Source organism: Apteryx rowi, unplaced genomic scaffold (genome assembly GCF_003343035.1).
Source record: "Apteryx rowi isolate R43461 unplaced genomic scaffold, aptRow1 scaffold_0, whole genome shotgun sequence".
In the NCBI taxonomy this organism is placed as follows: Eukaryota; Metazoa; Chordata; class Aves; order Apterygiformes; family Apterygidae; genus Apteryx; species Apteryx rowi.
In genome coordinates, this window is record NW_020447195.1 from 12539292 (window position 1) to 12557992 (window position 18701).

The window sequence follows — 18701 nt, forward strand, 5'->3', positions numbered from 1 at the left end:
AGCAGGTCAACCCCCAACCTGTACTGGTGCATGGAGTTATTCCTCCCCAGGTGCAGGACCCTGCACTTCCCTTTGTTGAACTTCATGAGGTTCCTCTCTGCCCACCTCTCCAGCCTGTCCAGGTCCCTCTGAATGGCAGCACAGCCCTCTGGTGTATCGACCACTCCTCCCAGTTTTGTATCGTCAGCAAACTTGCTGAGGGTGCACTCTGTGCCTTCATCCAGATCATTGATGAAGAAGTTGAACAAGACTGGACCCAGGACTGACCCCTGGGGGACACCGCTAGCTACAGGCCTCCAACTTAGACTCTGTGCCACTGATCACAACTCTCTGAGCTCTGCCATTCAGCCACTTCTCAATCCACCTCACCGTCCACTCATCTAACCCACACTTCCTGAGCTTGTCTATGAGGATGCTATGGGAGACAGTGTCAAAAGCCTTGCTGAAGTCAAGGKAGACAACATCCACTGCTCTCCCCTCATCTACCCAGCCAGTCATTCCATCATAGAAGGCTATCAGATTGGTTAGGCATGATTTCCCCTTGGTGAAGCCATGCTGACTACTCCTGATCACCTTTTCCTCCACATGCTTGGAGATGGCCTCCAGGATGAGCTGCTCCATCACCTTTCCAGGGATGCAGGTGAGGCTGACTGGCCTGTAGTTCCCTGGGTCCTCCTTCTGGCCCTTTTTGAAGACTGGGGTGACATTGGCTTTCTTCCAGTCTTCAGGCACCTCTCCTGTCCTCCATGACCTTTCAAAGATGATGGAGAGTGGCTTAGCAATGACATCCGCCAGCTCCCTCAGCACTCGTGGGTGCATCCCATCAGGGCCCATGGATTTGTGGGTGTCAAGTTTGCTTAAAGGATCTCTAACCCACTCCTCCTCCACCAAGGGAAAGTCTTCCTTCCTCCAGACATTCTCTCTTGCCTCCAGGATCTGGGGTTCCTGAGGGCGGGCCTGAGCAGTAAAGACTGAAGCAAAGAAGGCATTCAGTAACTCTGCCTTCTCTGCATSCTTCGTCACCAGGGCACCCACCCCATCCAGCAATGGGCCCACATTTTCCCTAGTCTTCCTCTTGCTACTGATGTATTTGAAGAAGCCCTTCTTGCTGTCCTTGACCTCTCTAGCCAGATTTAATTCCAAACGGGCCTTAGCCTTCCTCGTCGCATCCCTGCATACTCTCACAACATTCCTATATTCCTCCCAAGTGGCCTGTCCCCCTTTCCACTTTCTGTATACTTCCTTCTTCTGCTTGAGTTTTGCCAGGAGCTCCTTGCTCATCCATGCAGGTCTCCTGCCTCCTTTGCTTGACTTCCTACTCATAGGGATGCACCGCTCTTGAGCCTGGAGGAAGTGATGTTTGAATATTAACCAGCTCACTTGAACGCCCCTTCCTTCTAAGGCCCTAACCCATGGGATTCCTCCAAGTAGGTCCCTGAAGAGGCCAAAGTTTGCTCTCCACTAAACAAATGGAAATTTAAAGGCTCATGTCTCTAAAACACAGAAAACAATTCCCATTGCATTTTAATGGCACTGTAATTTATTGGATCAGAAATGATGGATGGCAGCAGAAGGGGGCTGGGCCCAGTGCACAGGGGAGTGCAGATGCAGTGGGAGCAACAGGAGATGTACAGCTGAGGGGAGAGCCTGGCAAGCTCCCAGGATTGGTGTTGCATGGGGCTGAGGGAACAACATGATCTACAAAGACCAATTCCTTCTCACACCTTGCAGTCCCACCCTGCAGTGTAGGATTTGAAGTAGAGGCTCCTGCAAGAAACATCCAGGTGAAGAACAACAGAGCTGCAGCACTGTGCCAGCTATGCCTGTTCTATGTGCTCCTGGGATGCACTGTTTTGCTTCCCAAGCAGCCCTTGCTGGTGCAGTTGCAGATTCAAGGCACAAGCAAGAGTTGCCCACAGTGCTTCAGCCCTGGGGGAAGAGGAGCACCTGGTGGAAAGACAGAGAACGAACATGAGCTTTACTGCTCCTCCCCCTCGTAATCTCCCAGCTCTGGAGAGTTTGAGCAGCACTGGGCAGTAATTGAAACCAGGCTCTTTAACACAGGTGCCAATTACTGCTTGTTAATGCAGGCAGCTGATAGATAAAGCAATCATTCAGCCCCACTAGGATGAGAAGCACAAGAGCAGAGAGGGTAGGACTACTTATGCTAGCATGGGATCTTGTAGGACAGTTCTGTGCCCTCCTGGTGCTTCAGCAAGCCCTCTTCTAGTGACACATAGGACAGGTTCCTGCACTCATGCCCTCTAGCTACATACCCCACTGCATCTCTGACCCATCCTCACTCCTCCCCTTTTCCATGACCAGTTTCCCCGCCCTTCCCAAGGGGATGCCAGCTGCCTGTTCTCCTTTTCTCTGTTCAAAGCTCCCCTTTGTTTGCCTTTGTGGGGGAGATGTGGCGGTGGGGAAGGTGGCTGATCCAGGGGGTGTGTGCTGATGATAGGTGGCTGGATTCCCAGTAAAAACCTGCTGCTCCTTAGTCTTTTATCCTCCAGGAACTGCTGACCTGGAGGGACAATGCCTTGGGGAAACCTCAGTGGGTAATGCCAAGAGGAATGATCCATCTGCGCCAGCATCAAGTAGAGGGGAAATTAGCCTTTCAGGGTAGAAAGAAGGCTGAAGCCTGTAGTCAGGCAAGTGCAAATAGGAAACACAGCACTGGGCCATGCTACCAGGGAAGCGCCATCTGCTCTGACTCCTAGCATCGTCCACCCTGTCATGGAAAATATATCAGCTGAGAGATACCGGGTTCAGCACAGCAGAACAAGATGGCATTTCTTAGTTGGAGTCACACAGGGGCCCTAGATAACTGAATGGTCACTTCAGGCCTTAAAAAAAAAAAAATCTATGAAACTGTGGGCATAAGCTTCAGATGGCACTGCGTAAGGAGGCAACCCTGATGCCTGCAGGAGGCGGGGAGCTTCCCTGCATGGCATCCCCATTTGGATGGACTGCAGCAGGGGCAACCCTAGGCATTCCAGGGTCTACAAGCAGCCATGGATATCACCCAGCACCTGGGGATGGACCCAGGAATGCCAGCACTTCCCAACTTGGCCCTGCCTCTGCCTAGACCCACAACAGGCAGCACTACTACATGGGATAGCACTGGGGAGCCCCAGGGTCACCCCTGACCTTAGCAATACCTTCCTTCCCCATGATGAGGCTGGTGCAGGGAGAGATATCAAGAATATTCCCCTGAATCCCCTGCCCCCCCCCCACACACACACTCCTTCCTGGTTGCACTATCCCTGATGCCCACACTGCAGCCCAACAGACTGCTGGTGCATAACCTCCTCCCCTGGCTGCACCACTGGCTGAGGAGTGCAGCTGCAGCTCCTGATCCAAGTGTAATGGGAGAAGCGAGGCTGCTGAACACATTAGCAAAGGCAGACTTACAGCAGTGTTAGAGCTGCGAGGGGAAACCACCCCACCCTGCACATGTAGGGGTCTGAAGCTGCAACCACTGAGGGAGGCATTGGCAGGTCGAGGACACATGTCTGGAGAGAGACAAGGCACATGGGCACAACATTAGCAGGGTCAGAAGGCCCGCGCCAAGGAAGCCAAAAAACAGTGCTCTAGGGCAGGAGCCATGTTGGGTTTGCAGGATTCAATCTCCCATAAGAAACAACTTTGGAGGAGAGAGCACTGGGCAGGAGCAGCATCCATCTGCACAGGGCATGCACAAGACAACCAGGGGTTCAGGACCTGCTGTGCATAACCCAAAGCTTGGGAGTAGTCCCTGCCTGCAGAGCTTACTAACAGGGCCAGCTTCTGTCTGCCTCACAGTCTGGACTACCTTTAGAAGAGCATCTGTCAGGCTAGTGCAGTGATAGAGCAGTGCACTGGTGCCTTGCAGTCAAGCCCTCCTGTTTCAGTCCTGGCTCCAGTGGCATCAGCCCTAACTTATCAACATCGGAAGTCCTGTCCTCCAAAACTACAATAAGTTTTTTAAACCATGCCTGCCTTTCTGTCTTCGCTTGAGGGATTCCAGCTTTCAGGATCATTAGGACTTCCAGTCCCAGCTTCTCACCACAGCCTGGTTTCTAGAGTCCAGGAACTTCATTCCTGACCTACTCAAAGCTGAGCCTCTCTACAGGTACCTGCTGGAGGAGACACCTCTACAATGCCTGTGGCAAGACAGTAGCCTGAAACACGTATCAGTGCAGAGAGAGAGCTTAGAGGGGGACCTCATAGCCATCTGTCAGTACCTACAAGGAGGTTATTGAGAAGATGGAGTCAGGCTCTTATCCACGGTGCATAGTGGGATGATGAGAGACAACAGGCATAACTTCAAACAGAAGTTCAGACCGGAGATAAGGAAAAACTTTTTCCTTATGAGGACAGTCAAGTATTGGAGCAGGGGCTCAGACAGCCAGTGCAGTCTATGTCCTTGGAGGTTTGCACAACCCAACTGGATAAAGCCCTGAGCAGCCTGGTCTGATCTTAAAGCTGACCTTGCTCTGAGCAGGTCATTGCTCCCTTCCCACCTAAATTACCCTGTGATCTCTAACTAACATAGGAGGAGAAAGGGCCTTTTAGCTTCAAAGCAACAGGGCAGGATGAGGCAAGCTGTCAGCAGTCTGCACCAGCAACACAGTCCCCTCCCAACACATACTTTGCTGCCCTCCCAGACCCCACCAGTCAGGACAGTTGAACACTTACTTTCCCACCCCCATGCTTTTAGGATCCAGGAAGCTCCTGCTCGGCCAAGACCRAGCCATCTCATCCTATTATGACACTGAGAGAGAGAGAATGCCAGGCTGCAAGCAAAAAGTGTTGTGCAGCCCAGAGTATCTCAACTCCTGGAACTAGCTTCACTTTGGTCTCCCTGGGAAGTTCTACTGGCCTTCAACATCTAAAAACAAAGGAGTAGCTCCACAGACAGGGGCTCTGAAAGGACTCATCAACTTTCAGCTCCATTTGTACAGTGAATTACATCAACAAAGCAGGTGGGCCTGCCTTGAGGAGTGGGGGGACGTGCTGAAACATGAGGTTAGAAAAATTGCTGGGCTGAGACCAGGAGAGCAGCTTTTAGCACGTTCACGACGATGGCTCCAATTAGTGCAATTACAGGGCTTGGCTGCATCTTCCTGACTGGGATTTTCATTAACAATCGCATGGTCAATTCTGCTATTTTTCACTGGGCAAGCAGCCAGAAGCTGGCAGCAGCCTCTGCTCCTGGCAATGTCCACAGGAAGGGCAGGGACAGACTGCTCCCCTGGGAGCACAGGCTAGCAACACAGGCCCAGCCAGGCGCTCAGAAGTCCCGGCTCCTGGCAGTGACAAGACTGCCTGGGAGAGGAGAAATGTGTCCCATAGCTACCTGTCCTGTCAGAAAAGCACAACCTTCACAGGAGGCTTAACAGTACTCAGCACAGCCGGTCCCTCAGCAGCAAATACCATCACACATAACACCACTCTCCAAAGTTCCAGACACAGCTCAGTTTTGGCTGCACCATCTTTCCTAAAGAAAAGCAAGACAAACAGCCCCCAAGTCTGTTCCCAAATCTATGACTCCCCAAGCACCTACAGGATATAGAACCTCTCAGGTTCACATGGCTCCAGAAAAAAGGAGACATCTCCATGTATTGGGTGCAAACTGGAAGCAAGAGTTCTTCAAGCATACTTGGAGTGCAGAGACTTAAGGCTGTGAACATCAAAACCTGCATACCCCAGTAATAAGGGGGGGGAGGGGGGAAAAAATACAGCCTCAGTGCAGAAGCAGGGATATAAAGACAGTTGCAAGGCTTTGCCACTGCAAAGATCACAGATGAATGTGAGCCCTCTGCAGCCCTAGGTTGGGTGGAAGCCAGCCTTCCAGCTGTCTGCACCCTCAGCTCTCCTTTCCCCACTTCACCAAGCACCAAACACATAGCAAAAGCTGCAGAGATATTCAACTGAAACAAGAAATGAAGCACAGCTTGAGGCAGCCCTACTGCTGGGTACCAAGTCCCATGTTGCTGCTCTGCCTTGCTAGTCCTGGGCATCATGGAGCCAGGCCGGCTTTCCCACTATGAGATGGAGCTGCTGTGATACTACAGTAAAGCTTACTGACCATCCTGTTCACTAGGCAGAGAACYGGGGAGTGCAGAGAGGTTTGCAGGGACACTTCCCCCTGCCCTCAGGGTGTTTACTGTGTTGAAATTTCATCAGGAAGCCAAGCATCTGTTCTTCAAGAAGAGGTGGGGGTGGGGAGAGGGGGAAGCAAAAATCAGCACACATGTAAACACCTGGTCTTACAGGCAAGAACAGAGTTTGCAGGAGTGCAGCACCTCCGAGATTCATTCAGTTTTGCTTCCGTTGGTTAATTAGTTCTAACACCATCAATATTAAATCATAGCCAGCATCCTCCTCCACATTGCTCATAGAAAGACAGGAGTACAGGGAAGCAAGGGTACACACAAAGGTATGCACACACATATGTCTGCACACATGTGCATATATATTCACATGCAAATGTATACACATAACCTGCATTTATGGATGAGTCATATTTCATGTTTATGGCTGCATGTCAGACTGTCTGTGCACGTGCTTGCACAGACAGGGGAAGGCCTGCACGGTACAAGCATAAATTTGCATGTTCTTCCACACCAAGGTGCTAGCGTGTCTGTGTTGCTGCAYGCACATGCAGGTCTCGCCAGCACTACAATGCTCAAGACTGGTTCCGACATGTTCAGCCTTTATACTCTTCCTTTGAGAAAGGGGGATGAACTCAACTGTGCCACACAATGCTTGACTGTAGAGAAACCTATTTCTCCCATCCTCTAAAGCAGCCCCTAACTTGGGGGCACCTCAGCAAACAGAGTCTGCATGACTAACTAGCATCACTCCTCTCAGAAGACTGCCAGTAGCAACCTGTGGCACAAACAAGGGATCTCTTGAAGGCAAGAGACCTCACAGCCTTGCGCCTGCGCACAGGGCTGGGTTAATTTTGTGCATCCAGTCCCAAGACCACTACATCAGTTCAAGTCTGAAACAGTTCCACTGAAGACAAGAGGCCTTGACCACCTCTGTACAAGGCCAAGGAGCTGCAGAGCCACCCAGGTTTATTTCCAGAGGCAAGTAGGATGCCAGTGCTACCCCCACAGCTCCCACTCCCCTCTGTCAACCCCTCTGTGCTGCCTTTCTGTCTCCTCAGTAGACCCCAACTCTCCCTCCTCATCCCTACAGTCTGCACTTCACTGCTACCACCACAAGTTTATGCCTTTTCATTTTCTCTGTACTACTGCTGCAGCACTCTCTGCCTCCTTCTGTCTCCTCCTTTGAGCCCTTTGTCCTTGCTATGTGCTTGCCTCTCTCTCCGTTTCTGATATTTTCAGGTTTTTTTTTCTTGGAGTAAGGGGTGGGTGGGAGTTCTTTTTTCTTTTCATTATATTTTAGGGCTTATTCAAGTGAGATGGACAGTGTCCAACAGAAATATAGTGCTGCTTCCCTTAACACTCTGCTGCACTCCCCCACAGCAGCACAGTCCCACTTCATCCCTCCTGAGCTCTCCCCACAACTCTGCCATACTCCCCAGAAGCCACCCTGCACCCTAGTCCTGTTCAGGACTAGCCTGCAGTCCTGCTCCTGAGCAAGATGAGATCCAAGCGCAGGGTGAGTCAGTTTGAGGACATAGCTCCAGTTTCAGCAAAAGCAAGGATGAGGCCCACCAGCTTCCTTTTTAGACCTATTTCAGGATGTGACCATAGGAGGAAGCTTGTGAAACTGTCATCTAGGACCCACTCCCTTATTTTCCAAGGATGCTGGGGAGGAGAGGCAGGCCACAAGTGAAGAGAAAGAAGCCCCACACCACACTCCAGCAGAGTTGCCTCATCTGCCATTTTCTCAACGAATTACAAAGCTTTTACCCATTGCCTCCTGCCATTTCCTGCAATGGCCCCTGCCAACGTTTGCGTTCTCACTCTGCCCACTGAGTTCCTGCACTCAGCTCACTGCTTGAACTAGCAGAGCCTGCAAGATCAGGTGTGCCTAACTGCAAGGAATAAAGATCTGCCCTGGGAGCTCCAGGGCAGAGCTGGAGTATCAAGACCTCTTCTCAGTGCTCTCAGGGAGCCAGAGTCCCAGAAAGAGGGCACTCAGGAGAGCACCAAGCCCCTCAAACTGGGGAGCACCCCCATCAGCTTCACGGTGGATCAAGCAGCAGTACCTGAGGGGGACAAAGGAAATGCTCTTTATTTCCATGAGGAATCTTAGCCCAAGACTAGGGATCCACTCTCAGTGCCCAGGGAAGCTGGGCAGCCCAACAGGGGACATGGGGATGACCATAATCAGGCACTGTTACATTCCCTCACAGAAAACAGCAACAAAACAAACTGATTACCAAATGCTAATTTACATCCAGGCTAGAGGTAGCATGAAACAAAGAGTAATATAATGTTATGTTGCACTAAAATTATTTACAGCATCACTGAGTTCATATCTGGGATTGAATGAGACACTGGTAGGATTCAAATATCCTTCTGGCACACTGTTCCTTCCTCAGCTCTACCTCATGCCTTTCCCAGACAGCTTCCACACAGACAAGAAATACAGCCATAGCCCCTACTCACTCCCTGTGGTTAAGTCAACTCTGCACCCCCACGTGCTACAAGCTCCCCTCTGCCTATCAGCAGAGACCAGGACTAGAGCAGCTGGGGCTCCCCACACAGCCAGTACTTCCACCTTGTTTCTACAACACTGCTTGCTGGGAGAGAATACTAAAGCAGCCAAGAACAGGGTGCTCTGCCCTGCACCCTGTGACATTCTCTACTAGAAGAAGTCCTAACCAGGCATGGCCCAGAGCCAACATAGCTGAAGCCTGGTGAAGCTCTGGGGTAGAGGAGCCTTGCATGCATAGCAGTTGGGGTGAGAGCAAAAGCAGAGCAAAACAAGAAGCAGGGAAGAAAGTCAAAAAGTGGTAAGAGAGCATCCTTCACAGATAGTCTATCCCTAACTTATCACTTCTCAGAATTTAGGGAACACAAGTGCTTCTGGAAGGCTAAGAGGTGCAATTGATAGAGTAAGTTTCCCAAAAAAGACAGCTCTGCCCAACACAACAGCTGCACCTCCCTGCTTTAAAAACAGTATTTGCCTATTTCTCACAAGTACCAACACTGTTCCCCATTTTCTGTCTTCGCTATACCCCACCTCTGCATCTCCCTTATCCAAAGCCTCAAAATTTATGATGGAGAACTGATCTCACACCACTGTTCCACTCATCGCAAATTACACGTTTTCCCCCTCCTCCACCATTGTGCTCCTGCCATTGCTCAAGGAGTGAAGCAGAGCAAGCAGCCACAGTGGCTGTGGGTGAACAGAAACAAAACAATTGGATTTGGGACCAAGAACCAGCAATACTGGCATGAGGAGGAAGAGGGAGAAAGGGGCACATACACACTGTGCCTCTTCCCTTGCAAAGCTTAGGTTGTCACCAGAAGCTGTTACAAAAGCAAGATAAACCCACAAACAATAGGATCCTCTCATTTTCCTTCTATGTTTCCCAGGCAACACCTAGCACTCAACAGCAGTTTAGAGTGTAAAGTCCCCTCTGTTTGGTCAGTTAATGGCAGGAAGATGAAGAGACTTAAGCAGAGCTTCTCACAGCTTATTGGTTGGTCACCCCAGTCAGGCACCTGCAGCAGTGACATTTATATCCAACATTACACTGTATTTAAAACCAATCCTCTATGCTGGAGCTCTGCAAATCCAATGAAGGAAGTGCATTTCTGCTTCTAGTATACAGATCTGCAGCTACCCTTGCACACATGGGTGGGAGTGCACGACAGCACCATGAAGGCGGGTGTGCATGGATCTCAGCAGGAATGCTCCAGGCTACAGAAAATCATTTGGATCCAGAACTGTTGCCCAGACAAACACGTAACTGTACAGATGTTAAAAGAAGCCCTAGTAACTGTAGTAGAGAGGTCTCAGCAAACCTGCAAAATTGGTCAAGTCACACAGTACTAGACAGCACCCCAAGATGAAGATCCTTGCTTCAACCAAAGGACAGGCCATGTCTTTAATATATGGCTAGGCACATATGTTTAGCATTCCTGCTTCGGTGACCTGTGGAATGAGGTGCTGAAGAGCCAACAACATCTATTCTCATGTATAAGCAGGTGAAGCCCTCTTTACAGCATGCTGGGGCCTGACCATGAGCCTTCACCTTACATAGACCTGACTCTCAAGGCTAATGTGTAAACGAACCTCTGCTTGTCATACAATTTCTGATCTAGCTGTTCAAATAGAGGCTAAAGGAACAGAGGTTCAGTGCTTAAGTCATATGCAAGATGGCCTGAAGAACATGCTTCTGGCACAGCCCTCAGGGCTCAAGAAGAAATTGCATTCTCCAACTATGCCCACACAGGGTTTGTACCTTCCCTCTCTGATGAGGTATCATACTATGCCTCAAACAAGTCCTGAGCATCCTGTGAAACATATACCCCTTCCTACCTTCCTCTAGCAAACCTGACCAGATTTAGATCTTGTGGTTCTAACATTTGGGAGCTGTTCTAATATTTTGGAGCTGTGGCCAGCAGGGAACATGCTATTCCAAACAACCTTCTAAAATCAATGTGCCATTTAATCTGAACAGTAGGAGTAATCCTAGCATATAACAGACAAAAAAGGACTTTTAAACTCCCACAGGTATGCAGGAAGGTGCCACTTCTTCAGGTTGCGCAGCAGGGTATCTGTTCCCAGATTTTCCTATCAGAAGTTTTTAGAGTCTAAATGTCCTTTGGATACAYTCATTCTAACTTTTGTGTCTTTGCCAGTTTTGCAGGAATGGCTCTTCACAGATAGTTCCTCGTATTCTATCCCTTGCAGCCAAGAAGTTTCTCATGAGATGTTTGGTACAGACTATCTAACCTTTCTACTTTCTTTTCCCCAAACATCTGCTACTGAACTCAGCACCTACATCTAGAAATTAACCTGGTACTCAACATCATTAATTGATACACATCCCCCCATATCAGTTAAAATATCCATAAATACAGAAACTTTAGTTGCTGGGTTTTTCCTCCAAAAATCATCTAGAGTAGGTAGATCAGATTGTCAGCACATGTTCTCTCTCCTTTATTTTTATGGAGAGWATCCAGAAACCAATCCTCAAGAAGAAAGAACCCCTCCCTCCACCCCATATTGTTATATTTCAATTATTTTAAAGCAAATCATAACTTATAATCCTGACTGTAAGTGCAAAGGCAACTGAAGTTCCTGCCCCAGCTAGCTCTCAAACTCCACCCACACACAGTAGAATGAAAAGGTAAAGTAAAAGGTGGAACTAAAAGGAACAGAAGCACCTCTGCAATTCAGAAACCCTCAGTGCATTCTTTCCTGGGATCCCTAAGTCCCATCACCTCTGCTCCATAAGCCTGTGGCAGAAGAATCTACCATGCTGAAAAGAAGTATTAAACATGACTATTGGTACCCGCTGGGCTGGTGTAGCACTTTCATTTTATATATGTTGCAGCAGGAGTAAAAGGAATATTAGGAGCACAGCTAGCTCTTGAGCCATGTCATTTCTTGGGCCTGGGACACAGTGGGTGCTTGGTCAGAAAGAACCACATTTACACACAGTCTAATTAACACTGGATTTGTTTGACACTGGGTCTACTCCAGTCCTGACTTTCCTGTTGAATTTTGGGGATAAAGAAAGACAGAGTTCCAGGCAAAACCTTCAGGTTAGTGACAGTACTGCTATTGCCAAAAGTCCTGCCAGACAAGATCTTTTAAAGAAGAGGTCCCCACGGGAACAACTAGGTGCTTACTGGGAGCTAGGGAGCAACTTCCTTCCTGCACTACTGGAGCAGAGGAAACCAGATGTTAGGGGGAGGGAGGGAGAGAGAAGAAAGGCAAAAAAGGATCCTGCCTGTTCTGCACACAAGTAGTCATAGCATAGTCAGCTCTACGCCAAGGAAGTTCCTGCAGAGAATTGCACAGGGAAAAGTAATATAAAGTCTGCAGAACAGCAACTCTTTCCCAGAAGCAGATGACCTTGTGGATCATAGTCTCAGAAAGAAATCCTTCAGGGACCACCTTCATCAATTCCCATTCAGCTACAGAGCAAAAAACCTTTCCAGCCTAGCACTGCAGACCAGCTTGAGCTGGATCAGGGCCTCCTTGCTGTGTGCTGGTCACAGAAACAGGTGCAGAATATGCCCTGCCTTGAACTCTGCTCCTTGCACCACAAGATCCTTGCCTGGTTTTATAAGGTTGGAGGCAGACTTTCCCCCAGTGAAGCTCAAGGAGTAATTAATTATTATCACTGAGCTCCTCATAAGGGCTTTTTAATTCATGGGCAGGAATAGGATAGAGATCCTCAGCCATTCCAAGCTGGGTACTAGAAGAATTAGAACAGGATTCCTTTCCAGAGCAGAAGAGTGATGCTCAGTTATTCCCACAAGCAAACTGGGCTACCTGTACCACGTGCTGTGGTAGAATCATGAAGCAGTAGACGCTTTTGTGTTTCTCTTTCCAGGTTTTTCTTATCTTTTTCTCTGAAGAGGAGTAAATTTTACTGAACAAGAAAATAGATGGCTACCAAGCCTCACCAGAAACAACTTTCCAGGGAAGGGTGCAGCACTAACTGCTCATCTCAAAAGCCATTCTTAGCCCTGCCTCTCCACTGAATGATAGTGTCACATCTGAGTACAAAGAGTTGTGTCTAGATCAGAAACGCAAAGGGCAGACACTACCACCTAGGGCATCTCCTCTGTCTTAAAGAAGGAATGATTCTGGAAACAACAGACTACAAGGCTCTGCAGTTCACAAGAAGCACATACATTGGCACAGTCAAATTTCACCTTCAAGCACAGTACATGGTGCAAAACCTTGACTGTGAACAAAGCCACCATTACCTTAGATTTGCAGGGACCTGAAATTCCAATCTAAGAACTATGCAGCAGAAGGATGCCCAAGATTCAGTTCTAGGACAGTGACAAGTGAAATGCAAAGAGCAGCTGCAGCATTGCTAAACACAGATCACCCACAGAAAGCATCACTGCCCCACATGAAGTACAATATTTAGTTTTTCACCAGAACAGATAGGACTTACACCTATCAGTAGGGCAAAGAGGATGAATCCTGCTGGAAGCATCATGAGTCCTAGCTATTAGAAAATCTAGCTAGGTAGACTCTGCTGGCAGCTCTGCAAACTGGCATGAAAGCAGGTCACAGAACAAGCCATTCTCAGCTCCAGGCAACATCCCACTCGATGCACAGAATCCCTCGCTGTGCCAGCCTAGCCAGGAACTGCTGGTTCAGTAGCTTTAAGTGGGGTAGTTGCACCACCTGCTGTCTGTTCCAAAGAAAGCTGCCAGCATCTATTAGAACACAATTAAAGATGATCAGTATTGACAAAAAATTTTTCCTCAGAACCACATTTTTTTGCAGTACCTGCTCTTGACTAAAGTCACCAAGAAAGATTCTTTGTATCTGAAAATTGCAAAGCAAGATCAGGAGAGGGACTTGGTCCAAACACTCAAAATGATTCAGCTTCTCAAACAGAACACAAGAAATTCAGTTTAATGCCCAGTTCCTTTAAGGAGAGAGATCTCACTGTTATCCCTTTGGAAAGCTCCCAAATTTCTCCCCTGGCCACCTCCTAAAACTGCAAAAGCCAACACGGAACAAAACTTCTGAAGAGGCCAAAACATTGCCAGACAAGAAAACAGCCACGTTCTCAACCACACTTTTGGCTTAGCAGGAAGCAAACAGCTGTGTCATAAATTCTACACCCTTCCACTTTCCTAGTGGCACGCACTGGGAGTTGCAGCACTAACTGACCCAATCCAATAGGACAAAGAGATCAGATTCCTACAGGAAGCCACAATACTAAAAGTTTTCTGAGGATATGGGGTCTTAGAGATGTATAAAAGCAAACGAGTCAGTCTGCTCTCTTGGCTGGCACAAATACAGCAGGCTGCAAAAGAAGATCCTCTTAATACTAGAGATCAAGGATCCTGATCGTAGGCAAATATTGTGTGTGCCAGGCCTCAGAAACAATTGGGCATGCAGTAGCAAGGCCAGTGTGAATCTAAAAGGTAGTAAAGTTCAGAAGAATGACCTCTACTTGCTGAAGCATAGTTATACAATGTACAGACAGAAGGGCATCAGAAAACCATTTTATTAAAACAAAACAAAAAAACCCACCCACTCACATACTTTCTGCTAAGGTTATTCCTCAAGCAATACCTCCTGTGATGTTGCTCTCTCCCCTGGGCCTGCTGGGCCAGCGGTACTCACATCTCCCTGTTCTTCCCCCATCATCACTCCACTATGTCCAATTGGTCCAAAATACCAGCAGACACTTACTTCTCACCTTATCATCCACACAGAACACAGGTTACCAGGGTCAAAGGCTCTTCTTCCTATTGGGGCAAGTCTTGCATTTATATATGATCATCTGCTCCCACTTGGCAGAACCATAAGGAAAGTGTAGGAAGACATATCTACCTTCCCCCTTGGTAGCCAAAGTCTAAACAACAGTAAAATGATCCCTGAACCACTCAACCTGCAGTTCAGACATGCCCATGCTCACTCTACAGTTCATAACTTTCACTCTCACTATGCAGTCTTCAGGATTCCCCAGTGAGTTTTCTATAGCATTCCCCAATCCCACCACTCCATTCTACTTCCACAGATCCAGGGCTTGTATTCCAAGTTCACTCTCTGGGAGAGGGGCACTGCCCATTTCATGCGCAGCCTCCACAGACCCACAGAGTAGTAGAACAGCAGGACTCTCACCAGGCCCTGGATCTCCTTTGGGAAGTCATGGACAGAGACTCTTGGACCTTCCTCCTAGATAGATGTCAGGTAGGTCCAGTAAGGACACAGAGCAGGGGACGCTGTGCTTCAGGCTCAGTCAGTGTTGCTGTGCAGTTCCAACATCCTCTTCCTCCTCCTCCTCCTCCCCRCATTCAGTGTGTCGCAGCAGCAGCTCCAGGTCAGGGTTGGAGCTGGCCTCTTTATGTAGCTTCAGTGCTTTTTCACCTGCGTGCAGATAGTCCATTTAGTGACTAACTCACTAGAATATCCATCAAATCTGACGTTGGCAAGGAGCTGGGACCAGACTCAGCTCCCAGTGAAACTACAGGAATGACTACAGAGGAACAGAAAGGGATTTAAAACAGAATCACCTTTTGAATTGATGGCTTTGAGAATGACATGCAGGGAGATTCCTGAAAGACAGACAGCAAAGCCCAGCCAATTCAAGAGACTGAGGTGGTCTCCCAGCACACGCGTGGCAAGGAGTAAAATGCAGATTTCCTGTGGAAAGAAAAAACATGAGAGGTGGCAGGGCAGGACCTGATGGGGCAGGCACAATATATTTTACAGCTCAGGCCAATATCAAGATGCCAAGCTGCTAATTTCCCTCAGCATATTTCTCAGTGTGGAGAGTTCTAAAAACAGATTCAAGAAACAGAACAAACTGCCAAACTCTAGGATCAGGGATTTTAAGTCTTTTGACTGCATAGCTTGGCTACACAGGAATTCTGCGACTTCCAGACCAAGGATGACAAGTTTTGCATGTCATCATTCAGCTCAAAAGTACATGCACTAGACTCTTCAAAGGAGTGGAGAACGTGCCATACAAGGTCAAATGAGTTACCTCAAACCAGTGGTTTGTCCTTAACCAGGTCCAATGCAAGAGAATGCCCTTCTTACCCGCCTTCCCTCCCACAGCATTCATCAGTCATGAGGCCCATGTATTTGAGCCTCTCCTAGAGCCCAACAAACTTTGGACCTTAATGGTACTTCCTGTAAAGCAGCCATTAGCCTCTGCCCCTTGCTGTTAGGGTAGCAGGGACCATAGGGACTTCACTGCAGAGACTGCAAGGCAAAGCAGCAAGCTCCTGTGCAAGAACGGAAATAAGAGGAGATCATTTCTAGGGCTGTAAGAAAGTCCCCACCACCCAAGGGCCATTAGAGATGTCACAATACTTGCCTTCTGGTGTTAGCACTGGAACCATGCCTTACCTTAAAAATGCCAGCAATAGAAAGGGTGAGGCTAGATGTTCTGGAAACCAAGAGGAACTCAGAAAAACCTAGTCCAAAGGCAAGAATTCCACCCAAGAACAACTTTCCTATCAGAGAGAACAGCACTCCTGCTTCGTGGAAACGGAAGAGCTTCTCTGATACAGATAAAGGCAGGCCTACGGAACAAGAAAGTGAGCAGTAGAGTACCTTTGCCAACACCCAGGATGCCCCACAACAAGATAGGGGTAGGCTGCTCACATCCCACTATCAGGAGGATGTTGAGCCAGTTCTTTAAGCCCTTATTTTCAGAAGTATGCCATGCTACTATTCCTGTATACTCTTTAATATTTTGCCAATACAAAGGCTATCTTAGTCGTTTTAACTCAAGGTCTCTAACTACTTCATAAAATTTGTAGCTGTTCACTTATCTTCGTGAATCATCTCGGACAACAAACTGCTGAGCAATTTCCCCAACCGTTCCAAAAAGCTGCCCTTGCTTTCACTAATTAACTCACGCACCCTCAAACACAGCAAAGAGAGGGAAGAGCCCCAGGAACATGAGCGGCTGCAGGTGAAACATGGTATCAATGGGGTTCTGGAGCCCTGAAAGAGGAGAATCAGTAACAGAACAGGTAGCAACAAGCCAGGGACAGCATAGCTCCTGGAGCCTTTACAAGTGCTACTTTTAGACATATACCTTATTTGTAATGCCCATCCCTATGTTGCTGCAGAGGCCAAGCCACTTTCACTGCCTGTCAACAAACAACGCTGTCCCAAGTTTTGAACACCATTCTTTACACAGGAAGTTTTATATCTGCAGCAAGGCTACCACCTCCTCATTCCCCTCCCCACTGCCAGCACCATCACCCACTTCCTAACTCCCTACATACCCAGTTCAGCCTTCTGCATAAGTATCTGCGTGAGAGTCCAGCGAATACCCCCAAGGAAAGAAGCACACAGCACCAGCATGAACCCCTGTGTGTTGAACTGCGTGGACTTGTAGGTGAACATGAAGAGCCCCCCAGCGATGAGCAGAACCACCAGCACCAATGCCACCCTCTGGGTGAGAGCAAACACAAAGTCACTACAGAGACTCCTGGAGCTGAACAAAGACAGACACTTCCTCTCCTTCAGATCCATCCACACATCTGCATTCCTCTTCCATTTATATATTTCTCTGTACTGTACAGCATATTTTCCTGGGCCTGACCCTCTGCCTCCCTAAAGCATTGCATGGGACCCTTACCACTTCCTCCAGTTTGAAGAGTAGTGAAAAGAGCAAGATGAAGAGAACGGCAGAGGATTTGGTCATCGTGTAGCTGTAAGGACCAAAACACAGTCAGTCTTCTCCACTGCAGTCCTTCCCAGTAAACCACTATTAGGAACTAGACCACCCAGTTTTATGTTGCTACTGACAAACTATCATTGTCCCCTGCATGCCAATCCCACTAGGCCATGTGCCCATCCAGGAAACTGACCCTGACAAAGCACTTTCCAAACTCCACCAGAGGAATCCCAGGGAGGTTGGGATTTGTACTCACAGGGAGACAGTGACGTATAGGAAGCTCCAATTACTCAGCCCAATATCCAAGGAAGTTGACAAAGCTAAGGAAGCAAAGAAAAAAATCCTGAAGTTAACCTTCTTCCACAGCATAAAAAACCCCCTGCTACTTGATCAGGAACATGGAGRGAAGAGCAGACCTAGAAAACAACTACTTTCCTCAGGTGAACTTTTCTATGCCAACACAACCCAGATATTCTCAGCTCTTTATATTTCTATCCTGTTCCCTGTGATGAAAGTAGGGTCCAACACCATGCCAACAGAATACATACTACACACAAGCCCAGAAACAACTCTTGTCCTCCCTGTGATTGAAAGCCATCATAGATTTGCAATATTTAAAGTATTTTTGAATATATCAGAGTGTGATGGCTCGTAAGTAAGAAGGCCACTGCAAGAAGTGCAAAGAGGCAAGTCTGGCAACAAACCTGATTACAGATCCCTAATCCTGGTCCAGCTCTTGTTACAGTCTATTTTCCCTTGTACGAAGGCGACCAAACCAGGATAACATACTACCAAGAACTGCTGAGGTAAGTAGATGGTGTTCTGTATTCTGAGCATGAGCTTCACTTGTCGGTCTCAGCTACTGCAGTTCTGTGTATCATATATCATGAATTTACAAGTCATAAAGACCAAGAAACTCCCACCAGAAAAAACTACTGAAATAATATAAATGCATAACTTAATATCAACATTACAGAGAAGAAATATCCCGCAGAGATAACTTATGGAGATATTCCACAATGCTCTCATTGTACTTTCACACGCATTTCACTGACTCCTTCAGAAAAATTTGTTCAGTTCAGCCTCTATATGTTTTAACTAGTTTTGTCACAACTGATAAGCCTAGCATATCTAAAGCTTAAAGTAAACAGCTGAGTCTAGACCATGGTTATTGAAATGCACAGGACACGTCAGCAGTGCAAGACAGCTGTGCAAGCCATACTCACGGCCTCCCCCCGGCTCACACCTGTGCCGAGGGATGCAGCAGACACCCCGCTTGCTCCGGGCGCTGCGACGCGCCCGGGCGCAGAGCGCCCCAGGACCCCCAGCCTGAGCGCCGCAAGCGAACGCGGCTCTCCAGGAGGCCCGAGAGGCCGCCCAAGCGTGACAACCGCCTGGGCGCCGTCGAGCAAACGCTCAGCGCTTCGCTCCT

At 48.3% G+C, this 18701-nt stretch overlaps 1 protein-coding gene across 10 annotated transcripts; it reads right to left on the reverse strand.

Moving 5' to 3' along the window:
* Positions 1-1523: 1523 nt before the first annotated feature.
* Positions 1524-18534, reverse strand: SLC35C2 (solute carrier family 35 member C2). 10 transcript variants are annotated; one of them, XM_026076194.1, is made up of 12 exons: positions 17974-18427; positions 17526-17589; positions 17231-17303; positions 16875-17043; positions 16504-16587; positions 15985-16160; positions 15144-15273; positions 14752-14997; positions 14200-14375; positions 13061-13328; positions 3415-3515; positions 1524-1947 (listed from the first exon to the last, which is right to left on the reverse strand). In XM_026076194.1, exons 3-8 carry the CDS (start codon positions 17294-17296, stop codon positions 14870-14872), a joined length of 753 nt encoding a protein of 250 aa, XP_025931979.1. In that variant the 5' UTR covers positions 17297-17303; positions 17526-17589; positions 17974-18427; the 3' UTR covers positions 1524-1947; positions 3415-3515; positions 13061-13328; positions 14200-14375; positions 14752-14869. The 10 variants fall into 10 exon arrangements, with proteins under 10 accessions (XP_025931979.1, XP_025932490.1, XP_025932229.1 ...); XM_026076705.1 differs by lacking the exon at positions 17974-18427 and adding an exon at positions 18516-18534 and having other exon boundaries at positions 14200-14997; XM_026076444.1 differs by lacking the exon at positions 13061-13328 and having other exon boundaries at positions 14327-14375.
* Positions 18535-18701: the final 167 nt, after the last annotated feature.